A 23,019-nucleotide genomic window follows, 5' to 3' on the forward strand; every position below is an offset into this window, starting at 1 on the left:
CAGGCATTTGGTTGGCCACTGTGAGAACAGGGTGCTGGACTAGTTGGGCCACTGGCCTTATCCAGCAACGGGACCATTCCCAGTTCTACCGGGAGATGATAGGGATTGGACCTGGGACCATCAGCACACAAATCAGATGCTCTACCACTGAGCTATGGGCAGTCCTCACAATGCTAATTACATTACTGTTAAATATCAGTAAATTAGGGAAACATAAAGATAAATGGCTGGTTTGCATTATTAAAAGGAATGGTGGATGCGAGCCCTATTAGCCCTATTTATATCTGAGCTAGTGTGGTTAGAGTGTCGGACCAAGACCTGGGAGTAAAAGGTAAAGGGACCCCTGACCATTAGGTCCAGTCATGGCCGACTCTGGGGTTGCGGCGCTCATCTCGCTTTATTGGCCAAGGGAGCCAGCGTACAGCTTCCGGGTCATGTGGCCAGCATGACTAAGCCGCTTCTGGAGAAACACAGCAGCGCACGGAAACACCGTTTACCTTCCCACCAGAGTGGTACCTATTTATCTACTTGCACTTTGACGTGCTTTCAAACTGCTAGATTGGCAGGAGCAGGGACCGAGCAACAGGAGCTCACCCCGTCGTGGGGATTCGAACCGCTGACCTTCTGATTGGCAAGTCCTAGGCTCTGTGGTTTAACCCACAGTGCCACCCGTGTCCCTCAAGACCTGGGAGACCAGGGTTCAAATCCCTACTCAGCCGTGAAGTTCACCTTATGCCAGTCACTTATTCTGAGCCTAACCAACCTCACAGGGTTGTTGTGAATATAAAATGAGGAGGAGGAGAACTATGTACGTCACCTTGAGCTCTATGGAGGAAAAGTGGGATACAAATGTATTAAATCAATAATAATAACCTCAAGGGAAAGCAAAATGCCAAATGGCCAGAAGGTAGACTGGTGTGAACGACAAGCAAAATGACCAATGACCAGAAGATAGACTGGTGCAAATGCTTCACAGGGAATTTTCAGGGAAATTAATACATCCAAAAAGGACCATGCATTCAGGAGGAAAGGATGCATTAAACAGCAGCAGCTGTTTACAAAACGAGAAAGGATTTGGTCACCACCCATATCTCAGAGCAGAGCCTGGTGCCCTGCAGGTGGAAGAATTCTAAGTGCCGGAAAATGAGGACCAAGCCATAACATACATTTTAGGAACATGCACGTATATGTATATGTACATGTACATTATACGGACTCTGATATGCATGCTTGAAAAGCTCACCAGCAGGTGTTGCGGCAGTCTTCGGCGCTGGAAGTAAACTCCTACGGGCAGCTGCTGCGTTGTTTGATGCCTGTGGTGGAGTCCTACTGGCCCCCTTGAGTGTTTCTTTAGAAGGCTCAGCTGCCTTAGGAATGGTTTGCTCCTCATTTCCAAAGTTTGAACCTGCGGGAAGCCAAAGCCACACTAATTAGAACTTCATAAAAAATAGATACAAATTGCTAGATCTGCATTTGCAGTTTCAAACCTTCACCAAAAATTTAAAAAAGTTTGCTGCTCCGAAATACTTGGGTAATTATGAAGTTAAATTGTACTTGCTTTGGAGTGGATGTACTGCATCGTTTTCAATCAACTCAGCGGGAAGGCTACATACGTAGCATACATTTAAAGCATGCACACATACACCAAGAATCCTGGAAACAGTAGTTTAAGGGTGCGGGGAATTATAGATCTGTGAGGCGCAAACTACAGTTCCCAGGATTCTTGAGGGGTGTGTGCGTGCTTCAAATGCACTTCAAATGTATGGTGTGTATGCAGCTATGTACAAAGTGGAATGGGACGCGGGTGGCGCTGTGGGTTAAACTACAGAGCCTAGGGCTTGCTGATCAGAAGGTCGGCGGTTCGAATCCCTGCGACGGGGTGAGCTCCCGTTGCTTGGTCCCTGCTCCGCCCACCTAGCAGTTCGAAAGCACGTCAAAGTGCAAGTAGATAAATAGGTACCGCTCTGGCGGGAAGGTAAACGGCGTTTCCGTGTGCTGCTCTGGTTCGCCAAAAGCGGATTAGTCATGCTGGCCACATGACCCGGAAGCGAGATGAGCGCCGCAACCCCAGAGTCATCCGCAACTGGACCTAACGGTCAGGGGTCCCTTTACCTTTTACAAAGTGAAATGGTAAAAGGCTTATTTACTAAAGGCTTCATTTTTATTCTACTTGGTCTTCTGAGAACTAACATAGATGAGATGTGAACCGATCTACTTTTTTAAAAAGCAGTCATGGGAGAAGGAGGAGAGGCTCCAACTTTGATCAGAGCGGTAGTGCCAGGAAAGAAAGCACTTAACCTTACCACTGGTAAGGGGGCCTGAGAGACCACTGCCCAAAGACATCAGCCAGCACAGCATCTGAGTTGGCATAACAATGGGCGGTATATGTATTTATGTGTCTTTCAATGAACTGAAATGAGTGAAAGATTATGAATTGTGGGGAAAGAGAGTGTGTGAACTTGACAGCTTTTTATTATTATTATTATTAGTTGCTATTTTGGTAATGTTGTTTTATAGATTATACATGCCCTATTGATTTGTTAATCACATAATATGACTTTTGCTGTAACTGAGATGTTTAGCTTTTTTTTTTAGTTGCTACTTTGTTAATAGTGTTTTATAGTTTGCAATTGTTTTATTGGTACTTTGCTATTTATTTTTTAAAAAATATGCTGTATTTGTGATGCTTTATTATGTCCAAAACACCTGGAAGGTACCAGGTTGAGGGAAGACTGCTGTAGTTTCATTGAGAGTGTGCAAGCATTCCTGCATCCTCATCTTGCCTAGGGAAGGACCTCTTTCAGTAGAATAGTAGCTGTGCTTTTGATTGAAAAGCAAACTGGCTTGTGTTTGCTGCAAGAAAGGGGAACGTATCCATTTCTCTGCCTGTGATTTCAGTTTCCTACTATATTACTAGGAAACAAGTGCAAACTGCCATTCTCTCAGAATAGAGCCTTGCACTGTTTTTTTATTATCGTTTCCCAGTACAATCTCTTTCAATCAGCACATCCATATTGATCTCATTCTCATATCTAATCACAAATTATCAGGCTTTGCAACCCCTGTATATTCTCTTCAGCTATTTCCCAACCCAGAAAATAATCCCTGCTGTGCTCTTCGCATATGCATGGAAATCAGTGCTTTTAAAACATTTTCTAAAAAGGCCAGCACTGGGAGGAAATGGGATGCTTAAGTAGACTGAGAGATTACAGTGTTTTGTGGCTTCAGTGCTCGCAACAGAACGAGGGGGGGGGAAGGTATAAGGCAAGTGATATACTGTACAGAATTCCACAGGAAAACTACTGTATTGTGCTTACTCTCATCATATTAAAAAGAACACAATGCAGTGCTATTTATATGCCTGTGCCTTTTAAAGAAGTAGTCACCCTATCCATACATGTGGATTTGGTTGCAGGAAAACATTGCCTTGGTTTGGTTCTGCAAACTTTAAATTTTATTATAAATATATATCCATTTTAGAGCAAGAAAGAAAACACATTTCCGGCCAAGGCAGGTGTGTGAGAGAGGTGTGTGTCTTGGCTATAACTACACACACCATCATAAAGTTTGCTGTTTGCCTGTGTGGGTCCCAGCTGAAAGCAGCACTTCCGAAATCAGAATGGATTCCTACAAACATATTGGGCCTTTTCTCAAATAATGAAGTGACATTAAAAATTCAAAAGAAAAGCAACCTGCTGTAGTCAAAAGAGAACAGGAAAACCACAGGCCGATGAGCAGGAATGATTATTATTCTATGTAAGCAAAGATGTTTTGGTGCAGAATTGCAAAGAACAGATCACAAATTAGCAAACAGTAATTAAGACATGCAGTCTCAAGTCACCGCTTAGATTCTATGGCGGGCCTCTATGTAATATGCATGCCACATTCCGCAACCCAGCCTGACACAAAACACCAGTCAAGTACTGCAGCATATAGGATGTGAGATTAATGTGCTTTTACACACCACATGTGTACTAGAGAGCTAGGTAAACTGCATTACTGCCAGCAAAGATTGGATGTGTTAATTCTATATAACCTGGCTGGGCACACGTACCAGTAATGTGCTATCTTTAAAACATTTTCTCGAGTTCTAATTTAGATTTGTTCCCAGAGGTGTTCCACTAATTCTTTTCCAAAATCTCCCTTCCCCCCTCATTTTACTCTAAATGAAGTTAGCATAGCCCATGTATTGTCTTATGCAAATTTGCACCCACTTCTGCTGATGTGACAAAAGTGTCATAGAACACTACATTTATTTATTTGTTTATTTAGAAGTGCTTTTAATTGATCTTGCTTCAATGCACTGTTTTCTTAAGTTACATTTTACTGCTGCAAACAGTCTTAGAATTTATATGAAGGGTGGTATAAATACATTGTTAACAAAATAAGTAAATAAATCTCATTTCAAATGAACTATCCACATAATCTTAATGCTATTTATTATTCATGGTGTTGTGATTACTAAGCTCATTTGGACAGCTTGCCTATGGAATCTCTCTCCCTCTCTCTGGCCAATTTAGCTTAAAATTCAAATTAGGGAAGAAGTTGCCTTCAAGAAGAAAATGTTTTATTATTATTTGCCCAGTAGAATATGTCAAATGTCTTTTTTATTGAAAATTCATGTGCTTATCTGTTATTCTCTTATGTGAAATTTATTATACAGAGAACACTTCAATTTACAAATCTGGCTGGCTTCCAGCGTGGAAGTCATTCTTCTGTTTGAAGTATGAGGTGTCAGGGGAAGTTACATAATCTCTTCTGAGAAGGCTCTTTCATTACCAACCGGGGGGAAATGCCTTTAAAGTTATTTAGTATGAAATGCAGCTTTGAATAAATACTGTTAGCATTTGAAATACAGCAGATGTAGTGACTAATTGTAGCATTATTGTAGGAAGGCGGAAAGGCAGCCCCAAATACGACCTGCTTGTGTACCAAGCAATATTGTACTAGGAAATGCCCATTATATGCAAACTGATCTTGTTAGTGCATACGTTTTGGTTCTGCAGACAGACAACGTGAGTCAAGGAGAATACCCTCAGAAGAGAGGAAACTTTAAAAACAATTCCGTCTCTGACAAAGAAGGGTTTTGAAATTGTGGGGCAAGAACATAAAGAACAAAGGAAGAGCCTGTTGAATCAGGCCAATGTCCCATCTCAGTCCAGCATCCTGTTCTCAGCAGTGTCCAACCCGATGCCTGTGGGAAACCTGAAAGAAAGGTCTGAGCACAAAGGACTCTCCCTTCCTGTGTTCCCAGCTGCTGGCATTTCAGAAGCAACAATGCCTTTGACTATGGAAGCTGAGTAAAGCCACTGCGGCTAGCATACTTAAATAGCTCTCTCCTCCATGAAGTCATCTAATCCTCTTTTAAAGCCATCTAGGCTGGTGGCCCTCAATGCCTCCAGTGGGAGTGAGTTCCAGCGTCTAACTATGTACTGTGAAGATTTACTTTCCTTTACCTGCCCCGAATCTTCCAAATTTCAGCTTCGTTGGCTATCCAAACTGTATTGTCATGAGAGGGAGAAAATGCACAAAGAAAAGTTTTTCCTCCATGCCATTCTATAATATTGTGTCATGTCACCTCTTAGGTGTCTTTTCCCTAAATGAAAATGTCCCAGGTGCTGCAATCTTTCCTCGCTGAGGAGAATGCAGAACTGAACATAGCGGCTAAATTGTTTGTGCATTTGTTTTATTCATTATTATATATACATGCCATGTTTCCTCCAAGTACTCAATGCGTAGCTTACATGGTTCTTCTTCTCCCCATTTCATCCTAACAACAACAATCTTCTGGGGTAGGTAAGGCTGAGAGACAGTTATTAAGTAGTGGGTTGACAAAGCAGACGACACAGAGATTTCTCCAAGTAGTTCTTTATAAGTAAGCTGGAACTGAACTGGACAGCAAACAGCTCAGCCGGCCTGCTTTTATAGGCAGCCGGCTGTCAACATTGTAACAACAGGCCAGGGTTTCCCGCTTAAATTAACTGACGTGGACCTGAGTGAAAACTAGGTATATACACAATTCCCCCCTGGTGGCCAGGTTGAGAACTTCAATACATAACACCAGTGATTGGCCCAAAGTCACCCAGTGAGCTTTATGGCTGGAATTTAAACTCTGGTACCCCAAGATAGCTCAACTGGTAGAGCACAAGACTCTTAATCTCAGAGTCATGGGTTCGAGCCCCACATTAGATTCCTACATTGCAGCGGGTTGGACTGGATGACCCTCAGGGTCCGTCCCAACTCTACAATTCTATGGTTCTCTATAGCTTTCTACACAATTTGAATTAGGAGCTAGTCTAACAACTATACCATGCAGGCTCATAATCCTACTCTCCCAAATTTTGTCCTGCTGAAAATCAAACTGGCAAAATTTGCTTGAGGATGAAACCTATACTGTAGACATTAACAACACAGTCAAGAAACATTGCATCAGACACAAGAGCTACCCACACTGGAAGAATGGCAGACCAAGGTGATAGACTATATGGGACTGGCTGAGATGACTGGCAGAATCCGCGACCAAGGGAAAGAGACGGTGGAAGAAGATTGGAAGAAGTTTAAAGTTTATCTTAAGAACTGTTGCAAAATTAATGAGTGTTAAAATGTTTTGGGTAATGCAAAATAGAATTGCAGTGACAAACAATTGGATATGAGAAAAAAGATTTAAAGAAAGTGCTATAAGTAATTGAAATTAGGGGTTGCTGGAAAGATTCAAAACAGGGATGCAGAAAGGGGAGGTATGGGGAAGTCGCTGAAAGAAGGATTAAGGAAAAAAAAGGTTAAGAAATTATACGTGTTTATATGTTTGTTTGTCTATGTATTGTGATGTATTGTCTTTTATTATGTGTTGAAAAACCAATAAAAAATTTATATATATAAAAAAGAAAGAAACATTGCATCAGTTCCATAAATGACTTTTCCAAGGACCACAACAATACAAAATGAAATTGGGGCTGGCAGGGGGTGAGTGGGCAGAGTGGGGTGTTACAATAACACTGAATTAAGTTTCTGTTGCTCAGAATAATAACATGATACAGATTAAAACTAAAAGACACAAATCCTATGCCAATACTGTAAGGGGAAATATTTCATGCAAAACACCATTGTTTACATTTCCCTGTTGGGGAAAAAAAAGGAACACAGCCTGCAGCATAGTATTAAATATGTATCCCATAATTCCTGGCAATATGGTTTGCAATACATGCTGCTTGAAACAGCCTCTAACCTCCCGAGAAGTAGCTGTAACACAACAGACCGAAGGTCAGGTGAATGGAGGCACCGTACTAAATGAAAGTTTAGTCTACTTGCAAAAGTTGATTCCCATCACTGAAATGAATGGGCTGGAATGCTTGCAAGGGTTCCATGTGTGTGGTGGAGTGCAGAGGGGTTTTTAGATTGGGACAATAGTATTCATCTTTGGACAATCAGCCTTTAAGGTTACTAGACTGTGCCTTTGTAATCAACGCTTATATTTAGCCTTTGAGTTTATCAGCCAGCAATCAAGAAGCCTCATCATGTCGTGTGGCTATGTTGAATTTAGAGATGTAACAGAGGAGGATCAGGGACAGAAAATAGTTTGCAAAAAGAGTAGTAAGAAATGGTACCAGCCCAATCTATCTTTTTCTGGAAACACAGACCCAGAGAGGGAGATAAAGCCGACTGATCATTTTATTCCGCAGGCAGCTAATATCAGTGACTGATTTCTTCAAGTCAGAGTTCACACTTTATGATTATTGCAAACGGATGTACATTTTCAAGCAAACACCTGCGCAGCATCCTGGAGGTCTGATAAGCATACAGATGAGGCCTCTGAAGAATTTCTCAAAAGAGTGCAATGTTTTCAAGATTATTTCATGATTTTATAAAATTAAAGTCCACTGTAAGAGGGACGCAGGAATAAAATACGTAAAATACCGACATCAAAATTGCTATTATTCTAAAGCAAGAGTGTGCAACAAATTGTATCAAATTTAAGCAAAAGGTTCTTGTATTCAGACAAGCTATCTTAAACCCACCACCTCTTAATAAAATGATCCAGTGTTTATTATTAACAGTAAGACAATGACATTAATCTCAGTGCATCCAACAGATGCTTTCCTACTACTGGAGGAGAATATATTTTCATATTCATCTTTTATATTTCTACCCTATTTTTAACTATTCTACTTTAAGGATATTCAAGACAATGTACCTTTCCACAAAGCAACTTAAGCCCATCATTTTAATGGATTCCAGGTTGTAGGAGCAGAAGTAAAACCAGCAAATAAGGCATACACACCGTACAGCCAGTCACCCCTCCCTTATGAAAATCCACCCCCATATAAAAATGTGGGGGAATTGTTTATTCTGATATCAACAGTGCAGCACTTTCAGCAGCTTGGATAGTGGATATTACTGGAAAGAAGGCAAGTCTGAAGGCAGAAGTGCTGTCAGAGTGAGACCTATAGATTCTCAGCTACACCAGTGTCAAGAGCAGGAGTCAGCAAACATCAGCAATAAAACACCTGGAGTCAGTTAACTCTTTATTCAAGAAATGAAAACAGCTCAGGCCTAGTGGTCACAGCAACTCTCCCCAATAGGTATTGCCATAATGAGGTAGTTGCGAGGACTGAGTCCCACCACTCCCTGAGGTTCCTTTCCCAGTAGCCTAAGGCTCCGTTGTCTTGTCTCTCATTGCTCCGTTCTCTACATACCTCTTCTGGTTCTAGGAGCCCAAGAGGGAGGGGAGCTAGTCACAGCAGGAAGGGGAGATTCCCTGGCTTCTTCAGCAGCCTGTTTCATCTCTGCCTCCTGCCTCCTTCTCCTCTCCTGCCTCTAAGTCTGGACTGTTCTCTGCCACAGACTCTTTCTGCTCACTAAACCCTATTGCCTCTTCAACTTCCGACGCCTCCTCCTCCTCCCAGTCTTCTCCCTCTGACCACTTATTGTTGTCCCACCACCAAAACCCTAGGGGGGATCCCCAGATGATGTCTCCCATCAGCCCTCTGCATCCTGCCAGTTCGTGACAACTAGGTGCAACATAGCAAGTCTTGTAATAACATTCGGCAAGAAACGATGGCTCTCAGAGCAGGAGTTAAATTGCAGCCCACCCTGGTACAGCGCAAGGAGCAAAGCAGGTGCACTGAAATGCCGCATCCCACCCCCTAAAAAAGAGCCAGTTCTGAAACTCTCCAAGTAACCCAATTTCAAAAGTGTATGGGAGTAATCAAAGCATAGAAACTGCTTTGGCTGTCATTTTGACATTCCTGGACGGGACCCAAATTCCTGCATATGTCGGTTCTCCAACACGCTATACATCAGCAGCCATCTGCTTCGTATGGCAAGGTGCCTCCTTCAATGGTGCAATTCTGGTTTTAATAGGAGAGATGTGCCCATGAAAAGATATAATAGATGCCACATCTTCTCCTTAAGGAGCTCCTCCCCAAACCAGAGCCCACACGCTTATCGCAAGGAAAGCCATTTGTTGAAATTGTATATCCCCAACAAATACCCTTTCCTGCTGTTGCCTTTAAAGAACATCATTAAAGAATCATGCTTCCCCTAAAGGCATGTAGAGGCACAGCTCAGATTTGAGGGAATGCTGCACGTTCAGCACTTCCAATCCCTATTGTGCAGCGTCCTGACAGAAAGCCTCAGCTCAGGCTAATGCTCTGCTGGCCTACAGAACTAACAAAGGCCACTGTGGAACCAGTGTGGGCCACACAGTCTGCATGGCTACTGCCCAGCTTTGAATAAAGATAGCAAATTGGAGCTGCTTTTTCCAGGGATGCTCCACATCTTTCTGTGACTGCATACACACCATACAGGGACACAGGTGGCGCTGTGGTCTAAACCACCAAGCCTCTTGGGCTTCCGATCACGAGGTCAGCAGTTCGGATCCGTGTGACGGGGTGAGCTCCTGTTGCTCTGTCCCAGCTCCTGCCAACCTACCAGTTCGAAAGCATACCAGCACGAGTAGATAAATAGGTACCACGCCGGTGAGAAGGTAAATAGCGTTTCCGTGCACTCTGGCTTCTGTCACGGTGTCCCGTTGCATCAGAAGTGGTTTAGTCATGCTGGCCACATGACCCAGAAAGCTGTCAAACGCCAGCTCCCTTGGCCTGAAAGCAGAGTTGAGCGCTGCACCCCATAGTCGAATTCGACTGGACTTAACTGTCCAGGGGTCCTTTATTTTTACCTTTATACCATACATTTAAAAGCACATTCTGCCCCAGCAAAGAATCACAAGAACTGTAGTTCATCCCCTCACAGAGCTATAATTCCACAACCCTTAACAAACTGCAGTTCCCTGGATTCTTCAGCAGGGACAACATGCTTTAAATGTATCACGTGTAAGCAGCGAAGTTGGAATTCCTTTGCGTGGACAATCTCCCCTGGACTAAGGGCTATTCTCCTGCCTTGTTACTGATTTCCTAGTAATATCTGAATCTCAGCCTGGCTCCTTAGGAACTACATTTCTTAGCTTCATTTCTGCTTGGCCACTTACCTGCCTCACCTGTAAGAAAATAGGATGCTGCCTTAGTATATTGACTGTCTCATTTAGTATTATGTACACCAGTGGCAGGAAACTTCATGGGTCCAATTGGGCCAGCATTTCATTCATTCATTCATTTGGTCGGTCCATTAGTCCACTGCACCATGCCACACCCACCTGCCCTACTCCTGATGCCATTTATGAGTCCAGGTGTGGGGCAGGTAATGATGTGTAAAGTGGGGTACCAACAAACAGTTGATGAGAGCTGCCTGCAACCCCCTGTGCTTTTGCCCATGTAATTTGATTTCAAACCACCCAGGCAAAGGAAAACACTTCACCTGATATAATGGTGACCTCTGGTGATTTACGGGGTGCGTGGTCACAACCACCTGTCATAATGACTCATGGGGGGTTGGGAGAGGGGAAGACCCATCCCACACTGGCTGCAAAAGTTTCCCCACTCCAGTCTACACCCTCCAGCAATGGCTTTCCAGTGTTTCAGATGGAGTTCTTTCCCAGATCTATTTGGAGACGCCAAGAATTGAACCTGGGTCCTTCTTCACAAAAGCCTGTTGCTGAATCACTGAGCTACAACCCTTCATATCTATAGGGCCAGGGGTGTGGAACCTCTGACCTATGGGCTAATCTTGGCCCACCAGGGTGTGAGTTTGATCTGCAAGGTCCCAAAGACAGACCTACCTGTCAATCAGCAGACACCAAATTGATGGGCAGGTGATGTCAGTTGATGGGTGCTATGTGTTCATTCTGCATTGGCTGTGTGCAACACAGCACCTGGAAGGAACTAGCGCATGGCCAAAGCAACAGGATTTCAACTCCTGCTCTTCAACTGATGGGGTGGTAGTGGTTTGATCCAGCTCACATCTTTGCAGGGAGCAGAATTGATGCATCCCCCGATCAGCAGAGATAATCCTGCTTGGTGCTGCTTCACCAGCATGTTTCCCTGCAGAGAATGCACTGGTGAAGCAGGTCCCCAAAGAGAGCAGGGCTGAAAGTCTCTGCTCATCAGCTCATCAATGGAGTCTTCAGTCCTGCTGGGTGATGCTTTGACCTGTGGGGAATGTGGAGAGGAGATACAGATCTGTCCCCACCTGTAGGATGTCTTTACAGACCTGCTCCACTCTGTCAATAAAACCTGTGAATATTAATGCAATTTATCTAGCCAGAACAAAACAGAGCAGCTATAGTGCTGCTGGAATTTCTGTGGCATGAGTGGATAAGATAGACAGATGGTGAGCTGGCTATCATTTAGGCTTTAGCTGAACGAGAGCCAAGCTGGGATGCTTTAGCTGCTTGGTTAGGCTGATTTTAAATTCCCTTCTGGCTAATGTAGCAATCAAGCATCTAATGTTTGGGATGCACTGCAAACAGGGTTGAGCAAGCCCACTGCTCAACCTCCTCCACCTCTGCAGGCTAAATTTGACTGGTGGATGGTTCCACTCACCTGTCAAAGTTGAGGAGTCCCCACCCTTGATTTAAGGTGGGCAAGAGACCTACCTTTATCACGAAATACTTTTCTAGAATCTGCATTCAAGATTCAGGGGAGCTGCAGTATATTACAATGCAAGCTTTAGAACTTCAGATTCCATGCATTTTGTGGGGGAATAATTTCATTTCATCCATTCAAAACATAGTGGCCTCAATCCAACACGGAGCTGCCATGTTATAAGCCCATTAAAAATAATGGCTTTCATCATGCCTAACTCTGTGCTGGACTGTGGCCCCTGGATTCATTGCTTTCATGATAATATTAATATTAAAATGTAGATTAGGAATTAATAAATCAGTCCAGTTATTAGCGCAATCTAATGGTAGTTAAGGGTGCTTGCAGGGGCTGAGATTTTAGGAGGTTTTTTGCTGGGTTGTTTTTGCATTTATTAGTTAAAAAGCAATTCAGTTTCTCCAGTAAGTAATTTAGTTTCTTAATCTATCGCCTTTGGAAAACAAGGTACTAACAATATGAAGAGGTGCCTGTATAATTACATGGCTCCTTACTCAAGCTATTTTTCTTAATTAGGACATTGGCTGATAAATGCATTTGCCCATTTATCGCATGTAAAAATTGTGGTATGGTATTAAGTAGAAATATCCTATTAATTTCAGCTCTATAAAAATTTCAGTAGTTAAGTCCTTGAGAAGACTATTGACTGTCTAGCACTTAAGACCTTGAGGAGATTATCAATGAAAAACGTATTAATATATTAAGCACACAGGCCTATTCAAGCAGAAAAGTTTCTGATTTTGTGCAATCTCACAGTCGCCTTTCACAACAATGCAAGAAACTGTGGGTGCGATCAAGTGTGGTGGAATAGAAAGCATAAAGAACTGTTAAAGAAGTACAAATTGTTCTATTTTTAACCTTTAAAAAAGCCCTTTCCTTTTATATCAAGAGCTGTGTTTAATCAACTATGCCAAACCCAGGAACTGCGAAAGGATAAAACAGAATTTTGCCTGCTACAAAACACAGCAGTGATGCCCCAGTGCTCAGATACTGTTTGTATGAAGGCTCTGGCGTAGATAAAGTTTCTTAATTGAGCATATCTGGATTAATAGATTTGGTCATCCTATTATATTTTTTTTTTTAAAATATTTTTATTTTTCCATATAAACACAATACAACAAACATAAACATACAAAAACAAAAACAAAACAAAAAACATGTATCGTTTCATATCCTAATTTCATATCCTATCTTCCCCGACTTCCTCATGCCTCCCCTTTCTGTATTCCAAATTCTTATCGATTGTTCAGCAAATCTTCCCTTATTTTAATTTAAATTTAGACTATTCTTCCTTGTTTTCCTTGTCTTAACCATTGCTAATAGTAACCATTTACTTTCCAGTCCAACATCATTCTAACTTTCATTAACTTTGTGATATTTCTTTAAATAGTCCTTGAATTTTTTCCATTCTTCTTGCGCTGCTTCTCTTCCCTGGTTTCGGATTCTGCTCGTCATTTCTGCCAAGCCCATATAGTCTATCACCTTCATCTGCCATTCTTCCAGTGTGGGTAGTTCTTGCGTCTTCCAGTACTTCGCAATGAGTATTCTAGCTGCTGTTGTAGCATACATAAAGAAAGTTATATCCGTCTTTAACACCCCTTGGCCGACAATACCCAAGAGAAAGGCCTCTGGTTTCTTGGGGAAAGTATATTTAATTACCTTTTTAAGTTCATTATAGATCATTTCCCAGAATGCCTTAATCTTCGGGCAGGTCCACCAAAGATGAAAAAATGTACCTTCAGTTTCTTTACATTTCCAACATTTGTTGTCAGGCACATGGTAAATCTTTGCAAGCTTGACTGGGGTTATGTACCACCTATATATCATTTTCATAATGTTTTCTCTTAAGGCATTACATGCCGTAAACTTTATCCCGGTGGTCCACAACTTTTCCCAATCAGCAAACAAAATATTATGACCAATGTCCTGAGCCCATTTAATCATAGCCGATTTAACCGTTTCATCTTGTGTATTCCATTTCAGCAGCAAATTGTACATTTTAGACAAATTCTTAGTACTGGGTTCTAACAGTTCTGTCTCCAATTTTGATTTTTCCACCTGGAAGCCAATTTTACTGTCCAGTTTAAACGCTTCATTAATTTGATGGTAGTGGAACCAGTCTCTCACCTTCCCTTTTAATTTCTCAAAACTCTGCAATCTCAATTTGTCCCCTTCCTTTTCCAAAATTTCCCAGTATCTTGGCCACTTGGACTCCATATTTAACTTTTTAACTGCCTTGGCTTCCATTGGCGACAGCCACCTTGGAGTTTTATTTTCCAGCAAGTCTTTATATCTGTCCCAGACATTTAGTAGTGCTTTTCTGACAATATGATTTTTAAAACTTTTATGTGCTTTAACCTTGTCATACCACAAATATGCATGCCATCCAAAAATGTTATTAAAACCTTCCAAATCCAAAATGTCTGTGTTTTCAAGAAGTAGCCATTCTTTCAGCCAGCAGAAAGCTGCCGCTTCATAGTAAAGTTTAAAGTCTGGCAGGGCAAACCCCCCTCTTTCCTTTGAATCCGTTAATATCTTAAATTTAATTCTGGGCTTTTTGCCCTGCCAGACAAATTTAGATATGTCTTTTTGCCACCTCTTGAAACAATCCATTTTATCAATTATTTGCAATGCTTGGAACAAAAACAACATTCTTGGCAATACATTCATTTTTATAGCTGCAATACGGCCTAACAAGGAAAGCTTTAAGTTGGACCAAATCTCCAAATCTTTTTTCACTTCTCTCCAAGTTTTTTCATAATTATCTTTAAACAAATTCACATTTTTAGCTGTCATATTTATACCCAAATATTTCACTTTTTTAACCACAGTTAACCCTGTCTCGTTCTGAAACCTTTCCTTTTCTATCTGTGTCAAATTTTTCTCCAAAACCTTTGTCTTAGACTTATTCAATTTAAATCCTGCCATTTGACCAAACTCTTGGATTATTTCCAAAACTCTTTTCGTGCTAGCTTCTGGCTCTTGCAATGTAAGTACTAAGTCATCTGCAAATGCTCTCAGTTTATATTGTTTAGCTCCGACCTGAATCCCTTTAACCAACTGGTCCCTCCTAATCATATTAAGCAAAACCTCCAGAACCGATATAAAAAGTAATGGGGAGATAGGGCACCCCTGACGTGTCCCTTTTTCAATCTTGAACTCTTCTGTAACCACATTATTTACAATTAGTTTGGCTTTCTGTTCAAAGTATATTGCACCTATACCATTTTCAAACCCTTGGCCTACCCCCATCCCCCGGAGGTTCTTCAACATAAAACTCCAAGAAATGTTGTCAAAGGCTTTCTCGGCATCCACAAATATCAAAACAGCTTTAGTGTTTATGTTCACTTCCAGCTTTTCCAAAATGTCAATTATATTCCTTACATTGTTCGACAAGTGCCTTTTTGGGAGAAAGCCCGCTTGGTCCCCGTGAATCTCCTCCATCAAAACTCTCTTCAGTCTTTTTGCCAAAATATCAGCAAAGATTTTGTAATCCACATTCAATAACGAGATGGGTCGGTAGTTTTTAAGTTGGGTCTTTTCAGTCACTGTCTTTGGTATAAGTGTAATGTAGGCCTCTCTCCACGTATCGGGTGCCCTTTTCCCTTCCATAATCTCATTGCAGACTTCCTTCAAAGGTTGTATCAACCCTTCCTTCAAAACTTTGTAGTATTTGGAAGTCAGTCCATCCGGTCCAGGGGATTTGCCCAGCGTCATGCCTTGAATGGCATCTTCTATTTCTTGTGCTGATATCTCCTGGTTCAATATTATCTTACTTTCATGCGAAACCTTTTTCAGCCCATTTTCCTCGAGGAACTGTTGTATGTCCATTTCTTTTTGCGGCCCTTGTGTGTAAAGTTGTCTAAAGTAGTTCTGAAAACAATTCCTAATTTCCGCTGGGTTGCTTATGTTTTTTCCTTCCACTTCTATATTTGTTACCGTGTTGAGTTTTTGTCTCTTCTTTATTTGCCAAGCCAGTAACTTGCCACATTTATCAGCAGATTCAAAAGTCTTTTGTCTCATTTGTTTAATTCTCCACTCTAATTCTTGATTCATCAGTTCCATATATTGTGTTTGATGAAATTTGATTTCTCTTAGAATCTCTTGGGATTTTGGCTTCGATCTTAATTGTTTTTCCCCTTCTTTTATCTTTTCCAAAATTCTCTCCTTTTTCTCATTTTGCTTTCTCTTCTTTAAAGTATTTTGCTGAATCAAAAACCCTCTCATCACGGCTTTGCTTGCGTCCCATACTATTCTTTTTTCTACTTCAGACCTTAAGTTGATTTCAAAATAGTCTTTCAAGGTTTTTTGGGCCTTCTTACAGATCTCCTCGTCTCTAAATAAGGTGTCATTCATTCTCCATCTGAAGGAACCAGTTGTTGTTTGCCTCATCACCATCTTTACAGCATTATGGTCGGAGAAAGTTTTTGGGCAGATTTCTACTTTTTTTATATTCGGAGCCATACTGCTAGTCACCCAGATTTGGTCAATCCTTGTCCATGTCATTTTGGCTTCAGAAAAGAAGGTTCCCTCTCTTTCTAATGGGTGTTTTGTTCTCCAAATATCAATCAAGTCCATATTGTCAGTCATTTCAAAAAAAGTCTTTGGTAGTCTTCCATCTTTTGTTATTACCTGTCTTTGTGCCTTGTCCATATTTGTTGAAACCACTCCATTCATATCTCCCATCAAAATTAAGTTGTAATCCAAATGATCCATCAAAATTTCATGCAACTTCTTAAAAAATTCAGCTTTCCCTTCGTTTGGTGCATAGATTCCCACTATCAAATACTTCTCTCCTTGAGATTGAATTTCAATTGCCAAATATCTTCCTTGATCATCTTTAAAAATTTGTTTCGGTTGCAATTTTTCTTTTGCATAGATCACCACTCCTCTCTTTTTTACTCTGTCTGAAGATATAAATTCCTGTCCCAGTCTTTTATTTATTAATATTTTTCTGTGTGCTCTTGTCACGTGGGTCTCTTGTAGGCAAATCAAGTCCAATTGGTCTTTCTTTAAGGCATGAAATATATTTTTTCTCTTCCTGGGAATATTTAAGCCATTACAATTCCAGGTTAGAAGTTGCAGAGCCATGATGGGATTATTTACTCCTTCCTCCTACAGCTCCCTGTTTTTGTTCCTCGTCTGTCGGTGGTACCGTGTTCGTATCCAGTGATGGATGCCCTTGTCCTGGAAATGTCTCTTTCTGTAGGTCTTCTTCGTGTTCTCCCAAGAACTTGTCTTTATCACTTACAGTCTTTATTCTTCTCTTCTTTCCCTTATATTTAAAAGACAAGCCTTGGGGAAATTCCCACCTGAATGGTATGTAGTTCTTCTTCAGCAGTGTCACCAGGTCTTTATAATGTCCTCTTGCGTCCAAGATACTCTTAGGGATGTCTTTAAAGATCTCAATAAAAAAGTCTTCAATTCGAAGGGCTGTTTGGTAGTGCAGGTTCAATATTTTATCTCGCTCCTCCTTTGATCTTAAGGTAATAAGACAATCTCTGGGTCGATTTCTCTTCTGTCTTATTCCCAATCTAAATGCACTTTCTATCTTAAAATCTTCTTTCTTCAGCTCCTGCTTCCAAAAGTCAGAAAATTCTTTTGTCAAATCATCCACCAAGTTCTCTCCTTCCTTTTCGGGCACAAGTCTGATCCTCAGGTTCCTCTCCTTGCGTTGCATATCCTGCATAGAGAGTGCCAGTTCATATTCATCCAATTTCTTGTAAACTGGTGGAAATTTTTCCTCCGCAGCAGTTGCAATTTCCTTAGCTTCCTCGGCTATCTTTCGTGTTGTAGATGAATCTTCCAATAATTTCCCAATTGCTTCTGCATTTGAGTTCACTTTATTCCCTAGGTCAGTTATACTTTTAGTATTTAGGTCAATTTTCCCAGAGATTTATTCAATTTTTTTATTTGTTTCAGCAACTTGTACTTTAGTTTCAGCAACTTGCAATTTAGTCTCCGCACCTTGCTTTTTTAGTTCCTCCAAAGAGTCATTTATCTTCTCCAATACCTTGGCAAATGATTCTTCTGTAGACATTGCTTTCGCTTTTGGCTTTGCAGCCACTATAGTTCCAGAGGCTCCTGTTACAGAAGCCCTTCTTTGCATGTAAGTGTCAATTTTGTATTGTCTGCCAGATCTCAAGGTTGTTTCTTGTAACTCCCCTTTCTCTTTACCATCTGCCATAACAAAGTCTTTTAGTCAAGGTCATTCCCAGACTTTGAAACTCACAAACAAAGTTCTCAAATTTTAAACTCCACTTGTTGCTGAAACAATTTGTAGATCCTCTAGGGGGCGTAGAGTCAGTTCTATACTTCTCAAAGTAATCCCACACTCTTCAAAAAAGAAGGAATAAAAGTTTCATAGTCCCTTTCAATTTTTCTTTCCTTTTTCAAGGGGATCCCAGTCAATAGTGTCCTGTAAGTAACTTTGTAATGCCACAGAAACAGTGTTTCAAATTGAAAGTAACCAAAGTCAATTTAAGATATTTTTTAGCCTCTTATGGCAACAGTCCTTAGCCGGTTCCTTTTCTCCGGCAGTCCGATCCCAGGTTAAAGAGCAGCGATACTTAATCCAATTCTTTTAAATTGGCAGGGAAACACTTTTAAAATCTTCTTCCCCCTCCTCCTGCCTTCGGGGGGGGGAGTTCTTTGCTTTGGTGGTGGATTTCTTAAATCCCGCAAATTTCCTCTCAAGCAGTTACAGCTAGAGTGCCTTTCGCTTTGATCTTGCTACAGAACGGAAAGCAGACTTCCTTTTTAATGCTTGTCCGTCTCGGTGCCCAATTTCTTTACTTTTAGTGTCCAATTATATTTTAGCAGTCAATCCTACTCACGGATAGTTGTTCTTTTAATCCAATTTCCCGGGAAGAAGTCAGCGCTCTCCGCTAATGGCGACGCGGCTTCGCTTCGCAGGCTGGGTGAAGACGACTCTCAGCACCGCTCCAAGACCCCTCCGCTCCTCCGGAGCCTTTAAAAAGGCTATTTCGCAGCGTCGGGGGGGCGCAAAGGTGCCCGCCGAGTCTCCAGTTCACAGGCAACGCGCCTGTGATTTTTAAGGGTCCCCGCTTCGCCGTAGCTGACAGGACCCGAACCCACGAAGCAGATCTCTCCCGGAGCTCCGGTTGAGATCCGCCATTAAGCGCCGGCGCTGACCGGAAGTCTCTTTGGTCATCCTATTATAAACCATAGTCTGAAGCCCCAATATAGGCCTCTGGAAGTATTTGAGCTTGTAGTATTGTTAAAGAAAACAGGCCAATTATATAAAAAATGCAAACACTTTTATTCATTTTATGTGCATTGTGCCATTCCTCCAAGGAGCTCCCATATTATCCTCAAAAGAACCATTGGAGATGGACTAGGCCAGCGGTTCTCAACCTGTGGGTCCCCACATGTTGTTGGACTACAACTCCCATCATCCCTGAGCTCTTGCCTTGTTAGCTAGGGGTGATGGGAGTTGTAGTTCAACAACATCTGGGGACCCACAGGTTGAGAAAGGCTGGACTAGGCTAAGAAAAGGTTGCTGGCAAATGAGCAGCATAGAATTGAGGATTTGGAAGTGACCGTGAGGATCATCTAATCCAAGCCAATGCAGGAATATGCAGCCATCCCATATGGAGATCGAACCTGCGACCTTGGCATTATTAACACCATGCTCTAACCAACTGAGCTACCCATGATTGAACAGGGATTCAAACTCAGGCCACATTCAAACCACATATTTAAAGCGCTATGGTTGCACTTTAAATGCTCATGTACCAAAGATTTGATGCTATTGGTCCCATTTTCCCCCTCACCACAGCTTCTTCCTCACTCTCATTGCTCCTGCTAGTGCAGTAACAAGCACACACGCCAGCCAGTCTGATTCAGAAGCTTTCCTTCAAAAATGGCGTTTTTCTCCTGCGTTTTCTCCTAACAAGCCCAAGGCACAGCAAAGGGAGTCATCTGGTTTCATAACCACAACAACCTTGTGAGGCAGATCAAGGCTAGAGCTTCACATCTGAGTGGCGATTCGAACCCAGGTCTCCCCTCTCCGTATCAGACGTTCTGCTTGACACTGGCTCCTGCATGATTCACTCTCACGCTATTGTTCCACGAATCCTTAGAACAGGAGAGTCTGATGGAAAGTCAATTTGGTGTCTGCCTACTCTGATTTTTCCAAAACCGAGAAACTCAGTCCTATCAGTCATATGAAGTGCTGAGAAGTCTTTGCAGTTATTTGACAGCCATGTCTTAAATTGCTAAGGAAATACACAAATAATAATAATAAGAAGCAGTCTAGATAAGAAGAGTTCTTTACCCCACTCCTGATGTTGTGCACAGTCTCAGGTTAGAGTACCTCCACCTACACCGCTATTGCTTGAGGTATAGTATTACAGTAGTAATTAATTAATGAAATCCACCTTTATCTTGAAACAGCTTTCATTTCTTAAACAGTTTGTGGCAACTACTGCTGTCTGCCTGGAGGGGAGAAGATGTGCAATGCAATGAGTAATTCATGAATTTAGATAGGAATGGAATAAATTGTTTTGTAAAATATTCATCAAATGTTACTAGGTAACTGTTTGCCAGGTTGTGTGTGTGTGTGTTTGTGCTTCTTTTATGGAGGCTGTGCCTTTTTATACATTTCACAGACTTGCAGAAAAGCCACCCCATAAATCTGGACGTACTCCCTCCTGTTCAGAGCATTTGACACATATTGGTTGTGTACACATCATGTGCATTTAAAGCACATAGCTCCCTCCTTATCCTGGTAACTGCAGTTTGCCCTCACAGAGCTACAATTTCCAGCACCTTTAAACTACAGTTCCCAGGGTATTCGTTGAGGGAGGTTGTGTTCTTTAAATGCGGCATTCCATATGTTATTGGACTCCAGCTTCTATCCTCCCTGACCGTGGGCCACGCGGGCTGGGACTGATGCGGGTTGGAACGCAACATATGGAGGGCCACAGGTGTCTCAGCCCTGGCTTATGACAACCTTATCTGGATGGGGGTTGAGAAAATAACAGCATATTTAAGATGACCTAGTGAATTCATGGCTGAATTCATGGCAGAGGTGAGATTTGAACTGGTTCCTAACTTTTAACCACATTGCATCTCCACTATACTCCCTCCATGCTCCAAAGCTCCAAGAAACTGCTAATGCAGATATTTTCAACCTTTTCAGGACCCACTTTTAAGCCAGACATGCATTTGGGGACGCCTTTATATTAGGATCAGCTGGATAACTTGTTTGGTTACAGCATGCTGCTGATAATGCTAATGTTGCAGGTTTGAGCCCCATATGGGGGTAGGCTAGATGATTTTCAGGGTCCCTTCTAACTCTACAATTCCATGATTTGCAGGGTGGTGATACTCCTGTTGCAACCCACCTTGGATCAGGCTGTGACAGTGGGTCACGACCCACCAGTTGAAGGCCGGTGCTCTAATGTACACACGGAACTCTTGCACAATGTTGCTTTACATTGTCTCCCGTGAACCCTCTGTTCAATATATCATCTATCTATCTATCTATCTATCTATCTATCTATCTATCTATCTTTGCTTATTATTTATGGAGGTTTCTACCCTGCCTTTCAAATTCCCAGTCCAGCTTACAAAAACATCAGGAGCACAATGAAAATAATGTAATACTCCAAACCAATATAGTAAAGGCAACAAAGCGAAAGAGAGAAGAGTAAAAACAATCAGCATGGACAAAACAGATTTGATTAAAAGGCCTGGGAAAGCAAGAAGGTCTTTGCTTGGTGCAGAATTCCAAGGCCCTCCTGCTGGAAGAAAGGCTCCCAGACATAGAATTAAGCCTCGGTTCAGCAGAATTCACTCACCTATTTAGATGTCCCTTTCAGCGCTTTTTATTCAAGTTTGGTATTTTTGACAAACTAAGGGCTCGTCTACAGTTCCGCTTGTCTTGTGCTTAGAAAGCATGGGTCTGGGCAGTTTTGCTGCTGCCCACCACTTTCCCCTGGAAAACCCACTGCTTAGCAAGCACTAGATCGGAACAAATGACAATCCATGGAAAACCCAGCCGCTGTTTGTTCCGATTCAGCACTAAACCGAGGATTTCCCCATGGAGAAGTGGAAGGTAAACGGAGCTATAGATGAGCCCTGAGGCACAAGCTGGGCAAGACACTATTCATACATAAACACACATTTATGCACACCCACGGGACCCAATCTGGATGGGTGGGTAATAGGGATGCATCCCGATTCCCAGAAGTGTCTGGGAAAAGCTGGACGTATGGCAGCCTTAGTGGGTAAGGGCAGCTTTGACCCTTGTACTCTGCTGGGGTCTCAGTCTGGATCACACACACCCTTTCTCTGCTCTTTGCATTGGAAAGCTTCCATTTGTGCCAATGGAAGATTTTCTTCTAAAGCAAATGGCACATTCAGAGGGCTCGATCAGGATCAGGTCTATGGAGGGGAAGGGAGGGTTTAAACTGTTTAAACCTCCTGCCAAGGTCCTAATCCCTATCACACCACCACCAGCATGCCCACTATTATTATTATTTTTAAAATGCTTGTTGAATGCATATCTCATTTATGTTCGGACGTTGAGGCTGGACACACTTACTCCTCCTTGTGAAGGCAAAGTTCCTAATCACAAAGAGGATTTTAAGTTCATTCACCCAAACACACAGAGATTCCCCCTTCAGATACTTCCTCCCAACGTGGGAAGCTCTGAAGATGAATGCAGCGACCCTGAGGACCAGGGCTCTTTTTCTAGAAAAAGAAGTGCTGCAACTCACCATGAACACCTCCCTCATTCTTCTCTTAGAGTGGCAATGGTGCCCACCTGAGAGGTGCCAGGATTGAGTTCTGGGCATGCTCTAGCTGAAAAAAAAGCCCTGCTGAAGACCCCAACGCTCCCTGCTTTAAACCCATATACATTTGCTCCTGATCTCTGAAGAGGGCTCCAGCTTGATACTAAAACAATAAGAAGAAACAGTGAGAATTCTTATCCTGAGACTGAGGAATCCTTTCACTATACAGTGTAATTTGGCCATGAATTGTATTCAAGTGCAGG

At 42.0% G+C, this 23,019-nt stretch overlaps 1 protein-coding gene across 3 annotated transcripts in view; it reads right to left on the reverse strand.

Annotated features, from left to right (window-relative positions):
• MTUS2 (microtubule associated scaffold protein 2) overlaps positions 1-23,019 on the reverse strand; it is a 312,287-nt gene that overhangs the window by 74,286 nt on the left and 214,982 nt on the right. For all 3 annotated transcript variants that reach the window (XM_083608962.1, XM_083608963.1, XM_083608961.1), the window contains one exon: positions 1,244-1,405. In XM_083608962.1, the coding sequence (XP_083465088.1) occupies positions 1,244-1,405 (162 nt within the window). The remainder of the gene's footprint in view (positions 1-1,243; positions 1,406-23,019) is intronic.

The sequence above is a fragment of the Podarcis filfolensis genome (assembly GCF_964270895.1).
Source record: "Podarcis filfolensis genome assembly, chromosome: 4".
NCBI classification, from domain to species: domain Eukaryota; kingdom Metazoa; phylum Chordata; class Lepidosauria; order Squamata; family Lacertidae; genus Podarcis; species Podarcis filfolensis.